We start from the raw sequence: 25,338 nt of genomic DNA on the forward strand, positions 1-25,338 counted from the left end.
AAACAGCAATAACTCTTTTCCTTTGTTATGCTATTAAAAATTAAGGCAATTACTTAACAAAGTTTGAATATGCTTAGAACTTTGGAGATACTTAGTCCTAATAAAAGTCATAGTGAGTAACAGTTATTTTTAGCTAAAGAAGGTTGTTCTCATAGATAATGTCATCTTAACATAATCTACTTTTTCCACTTACGCCTTTCCACTAGCTGGATTTTTAAGCTGTTTCTGTTTCCAAGTAAAGAAGGAAAACGACACTTAATCCACTTTTACTGTTCAAGATGGCAGTCTTAGTGCATCGATACTGCATCTGTAGCTCTCCATTAGAGAATTGTAAGTGAGGCCAGCTGGTTGAACTGCATGTAGATGAGTTCCTTTATTATATTTTGATCGAATGCATGAAATCTGTACCTGTTTGTACTGATTCCACCTCAACTTCTACCGTGATGTCTCTGACAGGTTTTACACTGACATTCCTTCTCTGTAGAGAAGGAGACTCCTGAGCAAATTCATAGGGAGGAGCTGTATCATCTGTTCATAGACTCTAAGGGGTACTAGATTTTCTAGACTTGTAATGACTTGTTTATTTTCTTTTTACTTTTAAATCCCTGGTTCCAGAACTAACACAAATCAAGAAAATGCTCTTAGCAGGGACAAGATGTAGACATAACAATGTGCAGCAGGAGTTCAAGAAATAGAAAGGGCTTAGCTAGCTAATTGACAGAAGATGCAATACAATTAGTGAAATCTCATACCTGCAAGGACAGGGACCCTGGTGATACATGCTGAATTATTCCAGTTTTGGTGTTCCAGATTGGCGGCCATTCTCAACCGTGAATAGGTGCCCCAGGAAGCCATCACTTGTTAATCTAATGCTCTTTCCTAAGATACACTGCTTAATAGCTGGGGTATCCAAAGGAAAGAGTTGGCAAAAATGTTCATAGGCATTGGGGGAACCGATCAGGCTATTATCAAAGGGATGCTAAGGTTCCTGCTTGTAGCTGAGATGCAGGATGAGGGGAGTTTTGACAAATGTTCAGACAGTCACACTAAACTGATTATCTATGTTAGAATAGCCCTATGGTTTTTGGCAGCATTGTAATCGGGGATTTGAAAGCGATTACCTTGCTGAATTCAAATGTTGAGACCAGCACAGGAGGGAATACATTCTGCTGCAGTTCTGTGTCCTTTGTGTATTTCAGACTTGGTATTTGCCTTATCTGTAGTTAGTTCTGTTAGCAGTAGGAATTCCAGATGGTTTTGTTTTGTTTTTCAGACGACTGAAGAACAGTTGTATATAAGTATTCTACTTTATATACTATTTTCAAAGCTTGGACATTGGTACACACTTTTTTGATGATTTTTGAAGTGCCTTGAGGTATTTTCATTAATAGCTGTTCGATAAATGTTCTTATTAGGTAAATTCGACATGAGCAGTCATCTGTTAAGAACTATTGACTGCCGCACGTGAGCAGCACTTGAGAGGTTCAAAAGCCACATGTGGCTCAGGAGTCCTGGACTGTCATCATCTGAGCTATGCGTTTGATCCTTTTAGTTGTGGTGTATGTATGCATGCATATACAAGTGAGAGAACTCACATTCTTTAATTTCAATATAAATTTGAGAGTGGTTATCCTCAGTAATCTGCGAGAGATTTAAGAATCGTTTCTGTTATTGAAACTAACATTCATATATATTGTGTTTATTGAAAGGAGATTAGATTGATCCCCCCTTCCCCTACTTTTCTGTCACTGTCTTCGTTAGCTTGTTTTTGGTTTGCAGCGAGCCTCCTAGGGTATCTGTAGGCAGCACAATGCATTACTGAACAGATGCCCGAATTAGCTCATGTATTGGAAGCACGAGTGTGTAGCTGTGCTCTCATGCCTCTCCATGCAGATCAATTCATACGTAGGCAAAGCTCAGGGCACGTGGTGGCCTTGTACAGTAAGCTTTGGCCATTCGGCATTAGCAAAGTTGTATGCCTGTGTGTGTTTATGCTTCTAAAAACTCTGCCCATTTAGAAATCTGAAAAGGTTCTTCAGCTTCTTTTGAGGAGAAAAAGCTTCATCCTGGAAAGGTACAGCTAAGGTGCAGGAAGGGTGACAAGAGATCGGTTATTCAAACTTTCCCAGAAGAACGAGGGGGTATAAAATGAAATTTTAAGTGGCACTGTAAAACAAAAGGAAGACTTTTTTTCCATGAAGCATATTTAAACTGGAAAGCTCACTGAGAGTTTGTGGACACTACCATTATGATGCATGTAAAGCCTGGTTAGGCAAATCCATAGAAAAAAATCCCTTAATGGTTGTTTAACACAGAGATACCATGTCTGACTCAGGAGTTCCCCGTGCCACAAAATACTAAGAGCTGTACCACTGGATACTTGCATTACTTACCAGTGGTCAGTAGCTTCAGAAATGAGTTTGCAATCAGTACCCTGGGTAGAGTTGTTGGTCGGATTATGAATATTTTTTTTGCAGTGTCTGTCCTGATGTGCTCTCTCTTATGTTGCATTTTCTGCAGCAGCTTACAGTGCCAGTTGTCTGTTACGTTTACTATCCATGACTACATATGAAAGAATAGCTTTTTGCGTTTCTGCAATAAAGACCACTGAATCAGAGTCTTCCTCAAACGTTATATATATACATGATCACTTATCGGCTAAAAAACTGCATACAACCAAGCTCAATTTTCCATCATAAAGAAAATATGCAACAGTAAATTATTACTTTAACTAAACTCAAAGCTGTCTTCTTAACATTAGAAGCTCCCCAACTTCATTTATTACTGCTTTTCTGATTATTTTTTTCAACTGTTGAACAGAAAAGAAACTCCTTGAGATGGTTGTACCTGAAAATCTCAATCTGGTGAAAGAATGGCACTTCAAGTCCAGAATAAAAACTTTAAAAATTGCTTTTGCCACCAAGACCTGATTTCAGTTATAGCAGATAATATCTGGAATCAATAATAGCTTCTGGTCATCTATTAGGAGGAAAGGAACAACAATGTCTGCCTCATTAGTTCTTATGTGCAGATCTCCAGTTATTTCGGGCATAAAAATTTTAAGAATTTAACCCTGAGCAAAACTTTGAAGTGGGCCACCCACCCCTGTTACCAGTTAATCAATTCCTTTTCTATCAGAGCATCTTGCTCCCTGTCAAAATCGGTCCCTCTGACACAGCATTCCCACCCTCAAAATCTGTTATTTTTCACTGTGGTTTTACTACATTTCTGTGTGATTCATATGCCGTCTCTGATAGTTGGGGCACCATGACTTAGAGCACTGAACTGCAGTCTGTTTTTTACTCCAGCATTTAGCATGCACAATATGGCCAAGTAATTACTAAAGTAATTATTAAAATAATTTACATTTTTCTAACCCCCATCCTTTCTCTCTCCTCTTTCTTCGGTTGAAGGACTGTTTTTTATTATGTGAAACCTGAGAATGCTCTTGTATTACAAATGCTCATTTTTGAGGTATTAATAGTTGCTGTAGATGTTGCCCCTACTGCTATTCGTTCCTTTATATGTGGGGGTGCATGTCCTGCTGCTCAGCCGGGAGCTGTGGTGCAGTGCATGTCTCCCTTTGTAATGTTGGGCTTGTTGACTATCATATAGCATCACACCCTTTGTGGGGAGATGTTTTCATCTCGTAAACAAAACGTCAAGCCAGCCATGAAACCCAGCATGCTCTTGGTGAGGCTCAAATGCATCTTTATAACACTAACTCATGTGTAGGATTTGAATGCATTAATTGCAGGTAGAAAAAGAGTCTTGTTTTATTTTTTAGAACAGCAATGCTATCTGTGCTGTAGATGAGCAGAAGGTGAGTTCCTGCACCAAAAAACTTACTTTAGGCTTTAATTAAGACCTTGTTCTTGGATTGATCTTTTTCTAGGCCAGGCACTTGAGTATGTAAAACTGCCCGACAGTGAGCACAGACAGGCAGTGATTTAGATGAGAGTAGAAAGATTAAATTTCTTTTGAGAAGCTGAACGTAAGAGCTCCATCAGATTATGCCTTCTCTTCTTTTTGCTAATTGCAATGGTGATCTGATAGGAAGTTAAGGATTGGAAACCTCTTTCCAATTATTCACATAGGTCCTTGTAGTGAAAAACTGTGAAACACATAGAAAGGATGTCTTGTAAGGTCTTATGTCACATTCCTGATAGAACTGACTTTGTTCTATTGAAATATAGAAGAACAACATTATGAAAATGTTACCGCTTTTGCTTAATTTTAGCAGTTAATCACAGAGAGGTAACTTGAACCTGTATGAGATAACCAGTTTTCTCTTTCTGATTATCTCTCCATAGTTCTCACGGAAATGTTTTTTTTTCATATCTTGGGATGCATTGCACCTGCAATACCCTAGAGATTTTAAGGTTGGCATTAAACCCAAAGCTGCTTTAATATCTCATGTCACTGTAGTTCTTGCCATGTGATTTCACCTTCTGTATGGATTAGGTTTTTGTGTCCTGTGTTGTTGTCTTGCTTTCGTATCCTCTGAGTAGCCTTTGGCAGCAAGAGAATATTTAATATCGCCAGCCAGCTGCTGTATTCGAACTCAGTTTCTAAACCACTTCTGAAAATAAATAATCCTACAAACTTTTATTGTGGAGTTCCACATTTCTCCCTATGGTTGAGGTGATTGAAGAGGGCATCTATCGCTATGCCTGTGCTTGAAACACAAACAGGACATTTATATGACCTTCAGGGACTACAGTGATGAAAAAACGTATCTAGATGTCAGTGCTTTTGATATCTGTCTTCCTGGGGACATCACATTTGTACACAGACATCACATTTGCAAAGACTGCAGGTACTGGTAGGTGAGCTATATTCAGAGTGGATTTCTCTTCTCCTGTCCCTACTTTTATTCTAAGGTCTCCGCTATCCAGTTGCAATGGAAGTGAGAGGTGATAACCACGCCAGCTACTGTCGTTATAAGAATGAAAATATGAAAATGGTGCATACTTGCTGCACATGCCTCAGTGAATGCTGTATATATAAAAATTCCAGTTCTGTGGGTATGATAGATGTGTACTGCCCTGGAGTTAGGCTGAGAACACCTTAAGCCACAGTCACCACAGAGTGATTAATTATATACTTACTACTACAAGGAGAAAGAATTAAGCAGCATCTGCAAAGTGCTGCCGAACAATGCGGTTTGTGTCACAGCTTGGTTAGGAAGCCTTTGTCCTAGCTCGCTGAACCCTGGGATCTTCTCTGGTGAACCCTGGGATCTTCTCTGGTGGAACTGTAACTACCTCCTTCCACAACTTTGTTATTATCCTCCCTGTTGGGAGGATATAAACTTATGTTTATACCCCACAGATAAACTAAAAAGATGAATAGCCACCTACTGTCTCAGTCCCAAATCTGTAACATGGCTTGTTTGGTAGAAAATTAGCTGAGTAAACATTTGTGTGATAAGTTCATCCGTGGATTCCTGTGCTTTGCATTATATTCTCTGCCGCTCTGTAGTGCACTTTCTTTTCTTTTGAGTGGTATCGCTAAAGACCACGGGCTGTCTGTTTTGAGCCTGACCTCACCGCAAGACCTTTGTGAGAACCCAGCCAGAGTTTTGCAAGTTGATCAGGTGAATGTGCTGGCTCAGTGGTACAGGTGATGCCCTCATTTTTTTCTTTCTTTTTCTGGTACTCTGCAGGCCATCCTTCTAGAAGATATTTCAAGGTATACATTTTTTTTCTTCTTCTGTACGTGCTCTAAAACGAATTCTAGCTATTTTCTACACTGTATCAGATTTCAATCTTTTTTTGTCCTAAAAGTTTTTTTTGAAACTTCTCTTAAAAAAGATCTTTAACAGATCTAGTAACTAAGTAGTAAAAACGGAATGTCACAGCAAAGTCGGATCATAACAATGTGACAGGATATATTGGCTCTTAAGGAGAAAATTACTGTCATTTGCTTTATCGTATGGAGTTTAAAAATGAGACATCTCACAAGTGTAATAACATACAAGGGTTTGGTTTGGTTTTGCATGCTAGTTCTGTTAATTCTTGAAATTTTTTTTCAGTAGTTGTATGCAAGTGCTATTTTGGCAGGCTTCAAAATTTACTTTTCTTTCTTGCAAGCTAGAAAGGGGACCAGAATGACATCTGTCATTCCGATGTTACAGAGCATTTTAAATATACATTGTATTGATATTTGGGGTGGGGTGTGTTTTTATTTTAATCTCTTCATAATCTATAAGCTGTTTTCATTTTTAGATCTTTCTATAACAATTAGATGAAAAATTCTACTTTTTCAACTCTTAGACACACTTTTGAATGTAAAAATGCTGTCTTGCAACTAACCCTCTTTAAAAATTGTGTACTTGATCATTGTTGGGAAACCGAAGTAGCTCTTTTTATTTCAGTGTGCTTAATGCAGTGTATTTTATTTCCATATAAATACCTTGGAGAGTATTAGTAGGATGAAACTGAGTAGATGTTAATTCAATACATATACCTTGGGGGGGGTGTAAAAAAAAAAAAAAAAAAAAAAAAAAGCTCAATGCTACAAATACTGGTGACAGTTATATCAAGCTCTTAAGGACTGACGAGGCACATGATCTTGCGCGCTTTTTTCAAAGGGATAAATAAAGACCGTGGGTTATGCACAGTGATGATTGAGACGATTGAAGTGATGATTGAATTCAGTGACTTTTGGAGTCTTCAGATTCCGAAGAAAGATTTGGCAAAAATGTACTTTTTGTACATTTTTGTACATTTTTGTACATTCCATCCTGTAGTATAAAGCATATCCTATTGGTTTGCTCTAAAAATCTGGAACTTACTGGCAAAGGTTCACAAATGAATTTTCAGTTTTCATGGTTGCTGACAGCTAATCTCTCCTGCTGCCTTTGATGAACAATGTGACAAGCACAGGTGGCGGATGACAGGTTATATTGTGTTTGAGCGTATTCTCTGCCTCTGGCGGGGAGACCTCCCCAACAGCAGGGAAGAGCCACTCAAATTGATTTTTGTGATGCAAAGCCTTGCAGGTCCTTTGGTGGAAGAGTAGTTACTTCATGGGCATATCTGCACTCATGGGGTTTCCTTTTGGCTTTTACATGTGAAGATTTGTTCTCGTGCCTCTGAGTTGGTGGTTTTCTTTACTTTGCCGTGGGGTTTCCTACCTAGATGGATAGATATTTGGTAGCAGCAAGACTGCTGTTAGGCCACTACGTAATTTTGTGCATCATGCCCTGCTGATAGTGGTAGAAGGCTGTTTTCCTCTTCAACTTCAAAATTAAGCTCCAAAAGAATATTACAATACAGAGTACAGAGAATCAAAATTACTGCTGCTTGGCCTCATGGCCTGAATTAGGCAATATTTTAATTCAGAATTTGAAAAACAGCGAGCACAGAGTTGAATAGCTGAATGGTTGCCTAGAATATTAATGGATCTTTTACAATTTGTAGGAATGAGCGTTTTCATAGAATCATAGAATAGTTTGAGTTGGAAGGAACCTTTAAAGGTTATCTAGTCCTATTCCCCCCCTGCAATAAGCAGGGACATCTTCAACTAGATCAGGTTGCTGAGAGGGATGTTTCCAGGGATGGGACATCTACCACCTTTCTGCACAACCTGTTCCAGTATTTCACCACCCTTACATAAAAAAAATTTTCCTTCTATCTAGTCTAAATCTTTCCTTTTTAATTAAAATCCATTACCTTGCTCTATTGCAACAGGCCCTGCTAAAAAGTTTGTCCCCATCTTTCCTGGAGGCCTCCTGTAAGTACTGAAAGGCCACAATAAGGTCTCCCTGGAGCCTTCTCTTCTCCAGGCTGAATGCCCCCAACCCTCTCAGCCTGAGAATTCTCAGCTTTGAGTATTATATTTTGGTTCCGAGTGAAAAAAATAGCTGGCTATTTTTTTTAGCACTAACAGTATAAGACTTAAAAATTGACCATTGTAAGTATTTGGGAACATCACTGCTTTAGTTTCTGAGGCATGGTTTATCTCCAGCGAGGGAACCCCATTTCTGTAGCTTTTGTCCCAGCCTGGTCTCATGACCTGGGCTTCACTGGCTTCAGGGAGGCTGCGGGGGAGACTGCGCGTGCGCTTAATGAATTTCAGTGAGCAGCATGCTTTACTGGTCTTCACCTCCTAACCATTTCCTCACCTTTGGGAGTATATGGCGTGTTGGGTCTACAGCATCCATTAAGCGAATGTGAAATAGCGTTTTCCTTTTGTGGTGTGTGGATGGTATAGATGGCAATAAAAATATTGGCGCTTTCAGCTTGCAGACTTCTGAGGTCCGGTATGTGTTAGTGTGAGCATTTGGAATAGAACAGTTTCTGTCCTGCCAGGGTAGTTACAGTCTAGCTAACAGTGCTTTCAAGTACAAGCTTTCCATTCATGTATAGTAAGTCTGTAAGTGATTCGGTTTTTTTCCGAGTCCTGTGTTTTAAATTTTTTGCTTATAAAAGTGGCTTAACCTCTGATCCTTTCTACAGCTTGTTAAATTCCAGTGAGCCCATTCATTCTAACACTTAACTTCCCCTGTTAATATACTATTTTTATTAACAAGAGGAATACTAATTTATATTTTAATAGTGTAAATAATTGAAACTTACTATCTTTTTCAGTAATAGCTGGTTTTCGAGGGACAGTCCCACATGGCCTATCACTGGAGATTGGAGACACCGTTCAGATATTAGAGAAATGTGATGGTAAGTTCACAGATTGGAATTCCAGTGATAATGAACTATTGTATACTGTTGATTTGAACCACTTTACTATTCATTTATTTTCTTAAATTAACACATTTTTGAAGTCAATAATATGACACTTTCTGGCCTCTTGATTTTTTTTCACAATTCCAATGGGCTTTAATCCCTTTAATAATTAATTTGCCGATCATTCTTTTTATTTAATCCCTCAGTTTAATAAGCGTTCACAGATGATAACATTTCTCGTTTTGATTCTCCTGCTTTCTTGGTATTTCCAAGGGAAGGCTGGCTGCCATCAAGACTGTTTCAAATGAATTCAGAGTCAGAAGTTTATATCTTAAAGCAGTGTAAACATTCTCTTCTGCCTCTGTTCTGAGGTAGAGAATACTAATATGATTTTAGCAAATGTCCGTTACTAGTGTAAGAGAAATAAAGTTGCAATTTTTTCATAATCTGCCTTCTTAATACATTACCTAAGGCTTATCTGTCAACATGGTTTTTTATCATTTAGGATTGTGTAGGCGTTTTTTGGTTTCATATCAGGATTATATACTCTTAATCTTGTAAGAAATTTTCTTACAGAAGGGATAGGATCTCTTCTTCTGAATCAGGTATATTATGAATTTTGTATAGTAATGTGATTGATAGATTTAAAGCATGATGTCCAAAAATGATTTGTAAATATTTACAGTGAATATGAAAATATTTTGCTTTTATCTGGTGTGGTGTCTAGTGCAAAATAAACCTGGTTTACATTGTTAGAAATATTTGGGGATACAGGGTTAAAGAGTAATTCCCCAAAATGTGTGAATTAAGTCATCTGAATATGAGCTGATTTAAACATAATACATTTCATGGTATGGAAAGTCTTTTAAATGAGTGCAGTCTGACAACACTGTAATTGTCATATCTGTCCAAAAGGGAAAGATGAAATCTATTTTACATATGGAAATGATTTGCATACTTTAAAAAGCAAAATATTCTTTCTTTACAGGATGGTACAGAGGATTTGCCTTAAAAAACCCCAATGCTAAGGTAAAGGTCAACTGCAGTTTTGCATTCTTTGGCAAAAATGTGTATTTACTTTTTAAAAGTTTATAGTTTCCATGTAAGTATGTGATATTTACTCTTAAAAGAAAACTAGAGCTTAGTGTTAAGTATATTATTGATATTGCTTTAATTAGATTTGGACATGGATTACATTTCTGAAATGCCCCTATGTATTAGGATGATACACTTTACAAATCCGAGGCTCTGGTGAATTATCTTTTATTTCTGATTTTTAGATTGTGAACTCAGAGAAAGTAAAGATGAAGGAAAAAGACTACTGAGAATACAAATTGTAAACACTATTGAAAAAGTTGGTTAGACTGTGCCTATATTTCTTGATGTTATGAATTAATTTAGAGCAGCCAGTGGAAACAGTTTATAGGAGCCACACGCATTGTGTCAATTGAATAAAAAATATGTATTTTTATGTAAAATATATGGTTTGTTTTATTTTTCTTTTGTGTGTAGTCAGTGATTTCCGTTATAGTATAGCTGATAGTACTCTAATCCAGACTTCACTGATTATTTTTTTCTGCATTCATACATGAAATATTATGAAATTCGTATTTCAGCATTTGCTCATGTTGAATATGTTTGTGTAACCGATCTTAATTGTCTTTCTATTTTCTTCATCTCTCCTGTTGACGAGCCTCTGTGACTATAAAGATTTTGCTTTTTCATATGTAAACTATTTCAAGATTTTTTTGTCCGTACAGTACTAAGGTTTTTAGTCTCATTAAAGCCATTGAAGAAAGATCTTAACTCATCTGTTACTCCTTTAACCTGCATTGTAAGCTTTGCTCTTTTTTTTTCTCTCTTCATTTCCAAGCCTTTTCTGCTGCAAAATAGGGCACATATATGTTAATTTCAAAAGTTTCTAGGGGCTCATATCATAAGTCATTGGCATTTTGTGCCTAGGGCTCCAGTCTCTGCTCACATAAATTTCCTTTGATTTGTATGTAGGGTCAATGCGAACGATAAATTTATCCACAGAGTCTAATCTGATGTTTACTGCTTTGACCTCATTGATATATATTGCAATTTGATTTATAAGACACGAGCAGTTGGGATTTGTTATTGCATCTTCTGCGTCTTTTGTTGCAATTCTCAGCACATGCTTGCTGTCAGTCTTGCTTTGTGGTCTGTCAAATGTGTTGACAGAAGTTATGAATAGGTTTTCTAAACATGACTTGATGTGTGAAGAAATGAGATATATATTTTCTGCTTTCCTAGTGTGAATGCAAACAGTTTTCTGAATTGGATTTTTGCAGGGAGTCTCTCCAAAAGTAAAATAATAAGAGCACCTTGTAACTCTGCTTGTTATTGGTATTGCTCTGTCAAGATTCTTCCCTTGTTATTCTGACAGGTTTGATACCCAAAGAAATTATCTGTGGCAGCTGGTCTGCAGTAAGTGTGCATATGCAGCCATCCTGCTTTTTGGCACGGTGTTACAAGTGCATCTTACTGTCCTTGGGAGATGCTCTCCTGAACTACTTTACTTTACTGAGGAGTAGGAGCATTCACAAGGGCAGTTCCCCCTACATAGTAGATGCACTTTTGTCAAAAGTCTGTCTGTGTTAAAAGAAAAGGGGGCACCATCGTCGCAAAGGAAAGCTGTAAGCAGCTGTGCGCATAAAGGAGAACAGATATGTATTTCCCTTCCTTGCATTAAGTAACGAGCCGTAGCGTATTACATTCCCAGCCAGACGCTTGAAGCTGAGTTGCTTCATTTTGCTCATTGTTCTGATTTATGAAGGTTAGTGCGCTGTAAGAGCAGTGTGACTGTTGCAGCAATGCTGTCTATTCAAAAGAACAGTGGAGAGACGTTAAATAATTAGAAAAGGACCGCTCCTGTCAGGACACTGAGGCTCTTGGGTAGGCATCTGCCACAGCTTTCACATGCGCTGCAGGGCATAGTAGCCACCAAATCAAACTTTTTTTTTGACTTTCTGCGTTAACTTAACTTTATTTTTATTGAACCTTGTTAACTTTGTTTATTTTGAAAATCCCTATCTGAAGATACTATTTTTATGATGCTGTTGGTAAGACGTTACCCCTCACATTTCTTGTCAAGATGGGAATAATTAATAAAAACATCTAGGATAAGTCGGCTCTCAGGCAATCTTCTGCATGTTCTATGCATGTTTATCTTCTAATTTTCTGAAGTATTGAAGGATTAAAACTCTACTGAATATGGCATCTTAGTTTCCTTTAGATCTATACTGAGTATGTATTGCATTCTTTTTTTATGCATGTTTGTTGGTAATTATTTGGAGGACTTTTAATTCAACACAACTTTGCATATTAAATGGTACTAAATGGTAGTCCAAACTTATGTAAGGGAAGTTTTTTTGGTTTTACCTGAACTATTTTATTTTTCAGGGCATATTTCCATCCAACTACATTCACTTGAAAAATGCGTGTGTTAAGAACAAAGGGTAGGTGAAATGTTCTGGATTCAAATATTTAAGCATAAGCGATCAGTTACTTGTACCAAAGACCTTTTGCTTATAAGATAAACTGGTGATTTCATTATGTTATAATATCTTAACTTCATCTTACTGCCATAGGAGTTGAAATGGTTGTCCTTAGCTAATCTGATACTTCTACATGGTTGTAAAATTGGAGTGAGCTATTCTGAAAAGATATAGAGTACAATTGGAAATATCAGTCTATATTGTCTAGAGGAAAGAGAAAAAGATTGCACGTTTTTGCTTCCTGATGTTAAATTTGGCTTGAAAAAGGTATTGCCTCAATTAGAAGAAGTTATTCTGTACAGAAGCTGGCTATTGACCTCCTGCTTAAGATTGGTTGTTTTCTTTGAGGACAGCAGCTGCACCATGGCAGACAGCTGGCATTTTATAAAAAAAAAAAAAACAACAGATCAAATAATGTATCAGCTCAATGGTGAAAAATTTCACCAAAACTGTAAATGAATAGGGATTTTTTTCCTTTATATCTTTTCTTCAGGTGGTAAAGAGCCAATATTTGTTTTGTACAACAACTGATCTCTTTTAATTTTTAGAAGAGTTAATAAAAACCAGAACAATGGGTTAAAATTAGTTAAAAAAATTTTGGTTTGAAACTCAAATGTTCTGACTAAAAGAAACATTATTTTTTTAGATGTAATATTTGACACTAAAAAAAATTCTGATTTTCAGTGATCTTAGTTCAGCACAGTTTTTTTCCAAAGTTTTACTTAATTTGGGAGCATTCACATTGTATCATATATTTAGATGTATTAATAGACCTGATACATAACAGTTTGAAACCTGTTTAGGTAAAGATGTTTCTCATCATAATAGATGGAGGCCTAAGCATCAGGTATAAGTGACGTTTATTTTGGGAGCATGAATGAGTGAGCAGAAGGTCCATGTTTCATGATGGGCAAAAATAATCATGAAGACTGCAATCATACTAAAAAAAAAAATAAATCTCATTCCCACAGGTGAAAATGGCTCCACATTACTATTAAACAGTCTGTATATTTACTATGAAGTTCAAGGCACGTGTGCTTTATCATGCCCTAGGGTCCTTTCTCCTTTCAAAATGCTTGTAGATAAAACTGAAGGTTCAGTGAAATAAAATTGTTGTAAACCATCACAATAAAACAAAGCTTAAAGAGGGAATAATTTTTGTTAGCAGACACCATGGCAGTACTTGCAGGGAGTTCAATCTTTGTTGCCTCTTTTTTCTTCATTTTTCTGTTTCCCATCCAGTCCGTGTGCCCTACAACACATGACAGCCAGGGGCTGTCACATCGTTATGTTAACTTGATAAGAGAGAAATGATAACATGAGAAAAGTAATCTAGACATGAATGCAAATGATTGAAATGCACTGTGAGAATTAAGTGGCAGTAATGATGTTGTGTAAAGTGATGGTGTGGGAGAGAGTTTGGTGTTGACCAAGCCAACTCAGCTTTTTCTTCATCAGCATCAAATAGGCAAGAACTCACTCACACTGTGCTAGTTTTCTTTTGATTATTTTATATCTTCTTTCAGTTGAAGGAATGACATTTTCTGTCTTATTTCTATAAACAGAGATGTAAAAAAGAGTGTTAATAATCACTGGTTTAGAGTCTAAGCTAAAGCAAGATCCATTTGAAAACTGGGAATTACTCTGCTATGAAAGCAGTTTTTGACATGCATAGTTAAAAACTCACCTTGACTTCTCTAGGACCAAGTCTTTCCATTGGGCTTAAATTATTTTCACCCAAGACTTTTCTGTGGGCGTTAAATTAAATATACAAATAAAAAGTGTCACAGGCTGAAGGAGCACCCATATAGGTTGATAGATATAATTGTTGGCAAGAGGAAGTTTTATATTAGTAACTGTAATGGGATTTGTAATGCTTGTGTAATATCATGTGTTCTTCTGCATGTTACAGACAATTTGAAATGGTTATTCCAACAGAAGATTCTGTTATTACAGAAATGACATCGACTTTAAGAGACTGGGGAACAATGTGGAAACAACTCTATGTGGCAAGTACCCTGAATAGTGTTGCTTTAATTTAATGTCAACTCAAAACACACAGTGTTGTTTAGGTGCTATAGTTTAGTTTAAGTATGTATTTCAGAAAAAAAACATACCGTTTGGGGTTTAACTGTTCAAATTATGGACTAAATACATCTCTTAATTTGTTGCAACCATTCACTACTGCTGCTGCTAAACTTTAGAAACTTATTGGTTGAATCTTATCCAGCTTCATCGTGTAGCCATTAGATCTAAGGATTCCTTTGCCTGCTAAACTGGAAATAAGTGTAACAAACAATATTGGTATTTTATTGAAATACAGAAATATAGTATTTTATTGAAAATCTCTCAGACAATTGATTTGCTTTATACTCATTTTCTCATAGATTTTTATTTCCTCTCACATCCACACACTCACAAGTGCTGAGATGTGTACATGTTTTTTGACCAGGATCTCTTGTGTGTGACAGAGATGAAAAGATGCCAGCTGTTGAGTCCTCATTGTTGAGGGAGTCTGGGGAGTGTTTCTTTATTGGCAATAGTGAACTGATTTTGCATTTACCTACCACACATTAAAGAATTGGATTCTGGTTTTGAACTTCTTTCTTATCTCACACTTCATAAGTCTTAAGTAAAAGTCCCATGTTTCACAGCTCTCTTGTTTTCCTTATCTGCCCATTTTGTGGCTCTGGTCTTTTTCTCCCTCTCTCTGACATCTTCAGGTCAGGTTGTTTCCCTCCTTGTTTGAATGAAATCACACTTATGGTGTTCTATGGCTATTAGCCCCTACCTTTCCTTGCTTGGTCATTTCTTCTTGTATTTATGTGTACATTTTCATATTTCATTCATACCAGTCGTAGCAATTTGTTGTTTTTCCCAGCAGACAGCTAAACACCACAGCCATTCTCACTCCTCCCGCCCCCAGTGGGATGGGGGAGAGAATTAGAAAAAAAAAAAAAGTAAAATTTGTGGGTTGAGATAAAGACAGTTTAATAGGACAGAAAACGAGGGGAAAATAATAATAGTAGTAGTAGTAGAAAATACAAAACCAGTGATGCACAATGTAGTTTCTCACCACCTGCTGACTGATGCCCGGCCATTTCCCAGGCAGCAGCCCCCGGCCAGCTTTCCTCCTAGTTTATGTACTGAGCATGACATCATGTGGTATGGTATATTCCTTTGGCCAGTTTGGGTCAGCTGTCCTGGCTGTGTCCCCTCCCAGCTTCTTGTGCCTTCATGTCCCCCCCCCCCGTCCCTCCCCCAGCCTCCTCGCTGGCCAGGACAGCGTGAGAAGCTGAAAAGTCCTGGACTTAGTGTAGACACTGCTTGGCAACAACTAAGATCAGTGTATCAGCATTATTCTCATCCTAAACCCAAGACACAGCACTATACCAGCTACTAAGAAGAAAATTAACTCTTCCAGCTGAAACCAGGACATAATTCTATTTCAACTCCCTCCAGAATGCTGCTCTATGAAATTGTTTCACTTTAATAGATACTTACAGTCTTAGCTTTCTGTTTAACTATCTTAGTAGACTTATCTTCTCAAATTTAACTTTAAATCATGTTTTTTAGCTTTAACCATTCCTGTTTTCTGAACTTATGTTGTATTTTCTGTTGCATTTCTGGACTAAGAACTGGATGTAGTATTCCAGTAGCAGTTGTTGAGCACCAAACGCAAAGTAACAATAAGCAACTATTCTTTCTTTCTCAAAGAATACCCATGGTTTGTATTATTTCTATAATTTCCATTTATCACTCCAGCACTCTATTGTGCTCACTCTCTAAATGTGGCCTCTTCAATTCTGTAATTAACTCCTTTGAAAACTTCAGCTGAACAAAGATTATATCAATAAAATTTTTTGTGGGTATTTCTTTTTTTTAATTAGGGTAGGTAAATAATTTTGCATAGAGAAAACTCCTCCAGACTCAGCCGTCTGATGGTTTCCTATTTGTAGTCTTGTTTTGAGTCACCAGTCATTTAAGCAGCTCTTACTCCATTATATAAATCATACAGATGTGGGAATATTCTACCTTATTTATGTAAATGTTGTACAGTATCAATAGGATCTTGGATACAAGCTACCTAAACTGCTTTTCACTGCCATGTCTCCTATGAACCTGCTTTAGCCTCCCATTCTTTGGAGAGGTTTCGGACCAGTCACTTACCTTTTAACTGTAAGAAATCCTACCTTTCCTTCTCTTAATTGGCTACCACCATTGGTAGAAATTGTTCTGTTTCAGTGTGCTTACAACACACAGAAAGCAATCTGTTCAGTATCTCTCTCTATTCTGACTGAAGTGCAGCCTTCATTGACTGTTCTGCATCTTTTAACATTTTTTTTGCACATCATAATCTAAGCCATAATAATTGCTAGAATTTCCTTTTTCCACGCCTACTTCTATTTCCTCTGTTAACTGATTATTTTTTTTTACTTTCCCTTGACTGTAGAGTTATGTCTTTAAAGGTTTAACTGAAATATTTTAGTTTGAAATTGTGATTTGTATCATGATTGTCTTCCATTTTTAACATTTGATCTTCTAATCTACTACATTAAAACCAAACCATGGTTCGGACTTGACAACATGTGCACACATCAAACGTAACCAAAACCTATTCACTGCATAGTATCCGGTCCTTCATCTTAACTCAATGCTGAGTTGATAAGAAGATCATATGATCTACAAGTCAGGATGGTACAAAAGTAGCCAGTCTGATGCCTTTTTGAGATGATTGTATGGATGGTGTTCAGAGAGACTGTTCCAAACCACATGACCTTTCTGAAACCTGCAATTGGGGCAGTTGCTAATTTGCTTAGTGAAAGTTTTTATACAAGAACCTACAAAATCAAGTCTGTCTTTCTGTTGGATTCTAAGTAATGCAGTATCATTTTAAACACGACAGGGAAGTAGTAATTAAGCAGTATGAACTGTTTCTGGAGAAACAAGAAACTGTTTCTTCAAAGAAAGCTTGTTTGAAATTTCTCCAGATTATAATGGGAAGTAGTTTTCTCAAATGTCTGAAGCATATCTAAGTGTGGTTGCTTTGTGTATGTTAGCAAGTACATTAGTACACGGGCTTCTCCTGGAACAGGAGAAGCGAAAATATGATTCTTTGGCGTACAGACATAAATCTGTAAAGCAAGCACAATTGTTTGTGGATCCACTCAACACTTTGAGGTACAAGCAACTCATAGACAAATTCTAGAGCTTTGGAAAAAGAAGGATACCTGAAAATGTTAATTTGAGCTTAATAGTGTTGTTAAACATTAGCATGTCTCCTGTATTCATATGAATAATTTACTTCAGTAGAGCTTATCATCAGTTAGCGAAAACAAAGATGCACTTGAATTAGTGTTTGAATCAAATTCATTTTTTTTTAACTATAGAAATGAAATCTATACACTAGTGTCTGATGTAAAACTGTGAAAACATACTGTCAGCCTACTTCTCTATAACGTTCCTATAAAGTCTTTTTTGTCTCTTGCTCCTAATTCAAAAGCTATTAGTATGACCTTTTTTTTGTTTTCTTTTGCTTATAAAGTTCATATATTCCTATTGTTCTTACTGAAGTTGCTTCATTTTGTCAACTTTTTTCTTCAATGCCCTTGTTCCTGCATGTTTAAAATACACTGGCTTTCTTTTTTTTCAGACAGAAAGCCAAGACAAACAATAAATTAATGCCCATTTTAGTGAGCTTATGAAGTGAATGAATATGAAATAGAAAGAGTAGATTTATCAAACTGCAGTTTGTCAGAGCCCTTGGAATACAAAAGTTATTGATGGAGAGTAATGATGCTTGTAAGTGAATTTTAGTTTTTCACAGCAGTTACGCAGGAGAAGTAGCTGAACTTTGGTTTTATGCCATTTGTTCGTAGGAAGAAGGAAGAGGGAAATGGGCTTAGGGTTTTTGGCAAGAATTAGCAGAACAAACCTGAATAGGAATGTTTTTCAACTTTGTGTGATGCATCACTTAAATGGAGATTGCAATAATTTCCTCTAGCTAAAGTTTCTCAGAAAAACTGTATCAAGTAAAACCACTTAAAATTGGTGAAGGAAGAGTTAAAAGGACTTCTGTTTGGGAGGAAACTGTTATGGGAAATAGTTTATGTCCTTAACTGGTATATAATTAGAGTAGGAGGATGTGGTTTAAAAAGCAATTATATTCACATAATTTCTCCCACTTCACAGTTAGATGAAGAAAAACTGTCTGGACAAGATTCTGTCTACGTGATACTATTTATTTATGGTTAGGGTAGAGTGTACAGTTATATCCACAAAAGAACATTAACAGTCTATGGTTCAGAGTTTGAATTCTGGGAGCTGTTGCCTTTAGATCTCTTATGTGTACGAGTTCAAATAGTCTTGAATTAGATGATCACATATTCAGTTTGGATGGGACAGCAGCACAGAATGAACATGTTCTTGGAATAAAGCAGTGCTATGGCATGAAACAATTTTTTATTAAATTTTTGTCATATCTATCACATAAATTACACTGTGTTAACATGAGGCATAAGGAGTTGGAGTGAAATTTTGGAGCGGGGTGCAAAGACAGATTCTGTGGTAAGCTCTGAAATGTTTTTATATGCACACGCATACACATGCATGCAGGTAAAATGGTCACAGTATGATGGGGAGAAAAAAGATCATGCCTAAGTAGGGGAATAAGGAATGAGTTTTCTTGATTTCCCCACCATATCTGTATTTATTAGGATTCTCAGCTTATGCAGTTGATGTAGAGGCACTTACATTTTTATCTCACAGAGGAATGAGGGGGATCTCTTTCACCGACTGTGGCACATAATGAATGAAATCCTAGACCTGCGAAGGCAGGTCCTTGTCGGCCACCTCACCCATGATCGAATGAAGGATGTCAAGCGACACATCACTGCTCGTCTGGACTGGGGCAATGAGTGAGTAAATATAATAATAAATGCAAATAGTGTAATCGGATTATAATGCCACAACTTTAGGATCCTTGTAGAATGTTGCAGTAAGGAACAAATTTCTTACAGGTGTTACCTTTTTTCAAGGACTTTTCTCCTTCGTTATTTTTCTGTCCACTATGCTTTGAGTGAAAAATATCTTTTATTTTGCTTTTTTCTCTCGGTTTGTTTTACATAGTAGTGTTACTGTCTACAAGAGAATTGCATTGGAATAGCTGCACTGTGTTTTCACGTCTTTTTAAAACTCACCCAGACAGATTCCTATGTGATGCAGTTAGCATAGCTCTGTTGTCTTAACTGAAACTGTATGGGCTGACATTGCTTCCTTTTTGACTTGTGTCACACAATTCAGTTCCTACTTGACCATCTTTAACATATGTTTCCCTACTATGCTCTGCATCTTTCTTTTATCGAATAACTAATAAGAGCTGATGCAAATTGTATTATCATACTTTAAAAAAACAAACAAACAAACAAGAAAAAGTTTAAAAAACCTCTTGGTGTTTTTATGCTGTTTCCAAAGTCTTTTCTTTAGCCTATATTTATTCAGTTAAATCCTGACTAAATGCAGCAATATCCAATAGTAGAATTAACTTAATTTCAGGGTTTTCTGCAACTACTGCTATCTGAAAGCCTAAATACCTAACATAGAGGAAGAACTGTACTTAACTGTGTATGATTAACTGTCTACTTAGAATTTTGTGCTAACCGAACGAAATTGTGATGGTTTCTGAAGTGGTCAGTTCCTACTCCTAAAAAACATATTTTTAAAAAAATTTCTAATTTTTCAGATTCTTCTAAATTCAGTGTGACTTCCTCATATGTGTTCTTAACATTTATTGCTTGTTGCTGTGCTGAAAATAAGTTTTATTACTCTTGATTCAAGTTCATTTCGTATTTTGTTCAGGGGATACAGCCAAGCAGCTTTGGTGCCATCCAGTCCAAATTAAAAATAAGCTGATGTTTTGGCATTTGATGGATTTTCTTTTTATCTTCTTTTCCCCCGTTGTCATTCAAATTGACAACACTAGTGCAAGTCACATTGTACAATGTCCATAGTAGTACAAAGGACAATATCTATTGTACATTGTCCACTATGTGAAACAGATTTAAAAATTGTGGAAAACCATATTCCATTAGTGTTACAAAGTGAAGAAAGGGGAGCAATCATCTGTGAATGGTGAATACACCCGAAATACATTAAGACAAAACCAAAACCAGCTGTAGAGTACCAATTAACATCGACATTGTTTGTTGGAATGCTTCTGTTAAACGTAAATAGAAGCAATGCATTAATTTATTTCCTTTGTATGTAGAAACTACTTACTGTTATTCCATTTGTCATACAGACAACTAGGACTTGACTTAGTTCCAAGAAAAGAATATGCTATGGTGGATCCTGAAGAGATCAGCATTACAGAGCTGTACAGGCTGGTATGTGAATGTAATAGTACTTTTGCTATGAAATTGCATAGTGATATTTGATGGCAGCTTTGTCCTACTTAACCAGAAGTACTTTTTTTGATCAAAGAAACTGGTATTTGATTACATGAGTTTTACTATGAGGAAAGAAGTTTTCTTTTGAACAGTTATGTCATCTCTACATCTGTATGAGATGCTTTGATTTGATACCAAATTTGTGTGTGCACACATGCTCGTTTTACATGTTATTTGTAAAAAGTTTTGTTTACTGATATATCATTAAAATTGTGGCTGTTAACATGATTTTAATAATCAATAAAATCTTATAAGACCCTTTTTCATTAGATATACTCATGGTACAAGTATTGCCATAATTAATCATACTGGGCTATTGGTCTTTTCTAATATATTAATGTAACTAGCAGTTCAGCTGCATAGAAAAGCTCTCCTTTTGGTATTGAAAGCCCATCCTGATTTACTAAAGCCAGCACTGATATTTCTTATTCCAAGTTAATCTCCAGTGAGGTTTAAGAAAACTTGCCAGTTCATTTATGTGGGCTTTGGCTTAAATTTAAGTGCTGCAGCTGTTACAGATACACAGTTCTGAGCCTTACTTGCTTAAGAGTAAGCTTTTGTTTAACCTAATTTTATTTATGTTAACTTATGTATTTAAATATAGAATAAAGCAAAAATATAATTGCCACAATTTGCTGTGGAGCTGAAATTGTAATATATTTTTTATAATTTTTAACTACTTATGTTGATAACTTGTAACATCAAGCCTAATAGTAATTTCTTCATGCTAGAATCAGTATACCTTTGGGCAGTTTCAAGGTCATATGTAATCTTGTGGAATCCTGTTGAAGCACTAGATGAAATACTGCGAGGAACCATTAATCATAAGAGAAACATACAGAAGAAGAATAACCCAGAAAACTAATGATGGAACACCTGGAGTGCACTTTCAAAAATATAGAGGGGGAAAAAAAAAATCCCTAGATAACCTCAGTTTGAAGGCTAAGTAGCTTAGAAAGATTGCTGTTTAAAACTATTTTTGGTACAGTGTAGGAGAAATAGTACACCTTAATATTGTCCTACCCATAATAGGTGATTAAAATGGTGAAGGTATAAACTGTGCAGTCAAATCAAGAGAATTTAGTAGCTTCTATATAGCAGTCTGCCAAAGATTCTGGACATGATTTTTTCCCATTTTAAAATGCTGATATTTAGTCTTCTGTAAAAGCATTTTGTACGTTTGCACACTAGATTATAAGATCATTAAGTATTTAAACCAGCTATGAAATACTGTATTGTCACAGCACAAAGCTTTAAAGTAGCTTAGAATTTTCTGAGTAGAAAAAAAGTTAAATTTCTAGAGGTTACTGTTTTTCTCCTAGAGATAATGATGATGCAGTGCAACACTGGAAAAGTCACTTCTTTGTGTTCTTCTCAGATACAAAATAAAAATAAAAAAAACCCCAAACTATTACAACTTAATATTAAATTAAAAATTTGAAAACTGTGATTAACAAAGTAGTTCAGTATCACATTTTTTACCTCTTTTTGTTTTGAGATTTTTACCATTAATTCAAACTGGCTGCTGTGTTGTTTGTGGTATTTTTAGATGGAGCATCGTCATCGAAAAAAAGACACACCAGTACCAGCCAGCAGCCACCATCTTTTTGTTCAGATGAAGAGTCTAATGTGCTCCAATCTGGGAGAGGAACTGGAAGTAATCTTCTCACTCTTTGATAGTAAAGAAAATCGTCCCATCAGGTACCACATGATTTTTCACTTGAATACTGATTTTACATAAGTTTTGTCAATATGCGCTGTATATTTTGATCCAGGTAGCAAATTTCACATTTAGAAACATGTAGAAGATGATCTTGATTCAGTATAATTTTTTGCTTCCTTTTGAAATTCAGTTTCTATACTTAATAGTTTGTAGTATCATTTTAGTTTTAAATAATGTATATTTCTCGGTCTTGTTTACCTATTTCAGTTTTCTGTTGGTTTTGTTTGTGTAGGAACATATATGCACGTATGCATACAGAGTGAATATTCGTTCTGTGACCTAAAGGTCATTTTTCAGTATCTCTATTTGCCTCTCTCCTAATCAGTGCACATTCAAAACTTAGAACTGTTGCTTGCTCTGTAATATTTATGAGATGAATTCTCCTAGGTACATGAGACTGGAGGGCTGCCCTTAGTCAGTGAATTAAGAGCCTTTTTTATAAAAGGAGCCTGTATTTCAATGAGGAAGTGCTGTTCTTCAGTGAAACAGTCAAACCCAATCTCACATGCTTTTAGGGTTTGTTTGGTCTCTTCTTTCATCTAGGAGGTGATCCTGGATTCATTCTTTTTCTATTTGTCCTAGAGCTTAAATTCTGTGAGAGCCCTGATAAGCTTTTAATTTTTAAATATTCAGTAGTTATTTCTACTCCCGGCACATTTCTGGCCAAGAGAGAGACAGTGGGAATGAACAGTAGCGGAACCACAATGCACTTAATAAATACAAGCACAGGAGGGGAACAGAGTTATTGCGAGAGCCTTATAAGTTCTGTTTGAAGGAAGGTTGAACCACTAAATGATTGTGCAGTGGGCAATAGGTCAGAAGGCTCCTGTTCATAATTTGCTGCCGGTTTTTGCCCACTGTATTCTTCTCTGCTCTCCTCACCATAGAAAGAACTTCTTCTGGAGGCAACAAACATCACGTGCTTTACGACTGGCCACTAGAGAAATGAAAAATAGTCTTCAAAACAATAAACGCTTTAAATAAGACAGCTCACAAATACACAAAAAGAAATATAAGCTACTGCCCTAAGCCTGTTAATAGGGTAAAAAATGTTACGCAAAATGGGTACAAAGCTGTGTCTGTGTACTAGTTATTGTTTTAAATATGGCAATAGGAATTTAAGTAGCCATGTGGAATTTGGGCTGAATTTGACAAAATTATGTCTGTGCTTTGTAGTTGGCCAAGATAACTAACCAGTGCTTTGAAGGAAGATTATACTGAGTAAATTGATTTTTATTGGTAATGAAATCATATACAAGCAAATATTGTTACAGTATTATATATGCTAAATACCAACACTTAATTCTGGCCTGCACTATGGACATTAGTCACCAAAACACAGTTTACTGTCATTTCTGAGAATTAAACATGCATCAGGGCACATCTTTTGTGTTCACTCCAGTGAATGGCACAGCAGGTGATAGATTTAGGAGAGAGCTTCAGACCTTGACAGAAAACAATTTGGGTGTTATGGATTGGTGAAAACAAGGTTATGGCTGTAGTGGTGGTATGAAAGCAAATGGATTGGATTTCATGTTCACATGAAAGCACAAATTCTAGAGCTGTTTGTCACATGCTTGCTGTGATCTGACCTTTAGTTATTGATTGCTGACTCCAGTGTCTGTTTGCGGCTGCTTTATTATGTGTAAACTTCCTCCTCCCGTTCCTGGCAAACCTTGAAGAAGCGTGTTGCCATGAATCCAAACTGCCTTCTAGGGCATGGGGGGAATGACAAGATGAACTTTGTGAAGGTGTTTTACAACCATCTGCAAAACAATCACCACCACCACCACCCCCCCAAAAAAAAAAAAAAAACCACAACAAAAAACCCTCACAAGAAACAAGTAGAAACCTCTCAACGTGTTGAAAAAGCTGAAACCAAGAGAGTTTTCACAGGAACAAATTAAATCCAGGGTATATCTGTATCACAGAATGACCTGTGGAATACAGAGGTCTCCAAGCTGGAGGTTTAGATGGTTTTCCTGAACGAGACCTGGAAGTGACATAACCAGGTTATCACAGAGTTAAACCAAAGCTAGGTGGTCTTGGTGCACATCAGTACAGTATGATGTATAAATTTTATTCACTACCAATGGGTGGGATATTTCAGTGGTCTTTAGGCCCTGGCTGGTGCATACATGAAAGAACAGCTTCCCTCAGAAAGATGACATATAAGAGGAGACAATGTCTGTGCTCCTCAGCTACAGCAGTTCACACCCTGCCATGATGCCGAAGCCTACTGGCAACAACAGCGTTGTGGAGCCTGGATACTCAGACTCTTCTGCTCATTTCTGATGAAAGTGCAGGTCAAAAGCTGTGTGTGGCAACACTTTAAGGTCTGTCACGACCTAGCTGTGTCATTTGTCTGGCGGTTTGCTAAGCCATTGTCTTGTGGTCCAGTAGACCAAAAAAAAAATAAAAATCCAAAGCGGTCACTGCATGCTTTATATTTAAATTGAGCATTTGGTCCTCTCCGTCACCTTTTCTTTCTTTGATTAGTTGTGCTTCATTAGGAAGGATTTGGTTCTGAAAGAGCGTGCAAGTATATCTTCAGGGCAGGGGGAACATGCCATAAGACTCTGGAATCTGAGTAGATGGAGGTATCTTTCTGTAGTCACGAGTAATACGCCAAGATTAAGAAATGCTTAGCATTTCTTTTCTGGGTAATTTTAGGTTTCCTGATGAATAAATGGACTTTAGGGTTGGAATCCAGCTCCAAAGACATCTAAACTTAAGATCTTTGTGTGAATTGCACCTCTAGGCTCCTATTACAGTCTACAGAGATTTAGTTATATTCATTGAAAACTAGAAAGCGATTCAGCTGATGAAATGTTTGCATCTTCTTCAGGGCATGTTGGCTAGCTCCTTAGAATCCATAGACTGTATTGATTAAAGAGCTGCTCAGCATACCTGGAAGTAATTTTGAGCTGAATCCATCCTATTTCTTTTCTGTTTTCTAT

The 25,338-nt window shown here is 36.7% G+C and overlaps 1 protein-coding gene across 1 annotated transcript in view; it reads left to right on the forward strand.

The window, feature by feature from the left end:
• Positions 1-25,338, forward strand: part of DOCK4 (dedicator of cytokinesis 4) — a gene marked incomplete at its 5' end in the record, with an annotated part of 257,168 nt that overhangs the window by 84,118 nt on the left and 147,712 nt on the right. The window contains 7 exon segments of the mRNA XM_082489740.1: positions 8,598-8,681; positions 9,676-9,716; positions 12,114-12,169; positions 14,121-14,217; positions 18,977-19,125; positions 20,508-20,592; positions 22,205-22,356. Coding sequence (XP_082345866.1) covers positions 8,598-8,681; positions 9,676-9,716; positions 12,114-12,169; positions 14,121-14,217; positions 18,977-19,125; positions 20,508-20,592; positions 22,205-22,356 — 664 coding nt within the window.

This window comes from Vanellus vanellus, assembly GCF_965231255.1.
Source record: "Vanellus vanellus genome assembly, chromosome: 1".
Lineage (NCBI taxonomy): Eukaryota > Metazoa > Chordata > Aves > Charadriiformes > Charadriidae > Vanellus > Vanellus vanellus.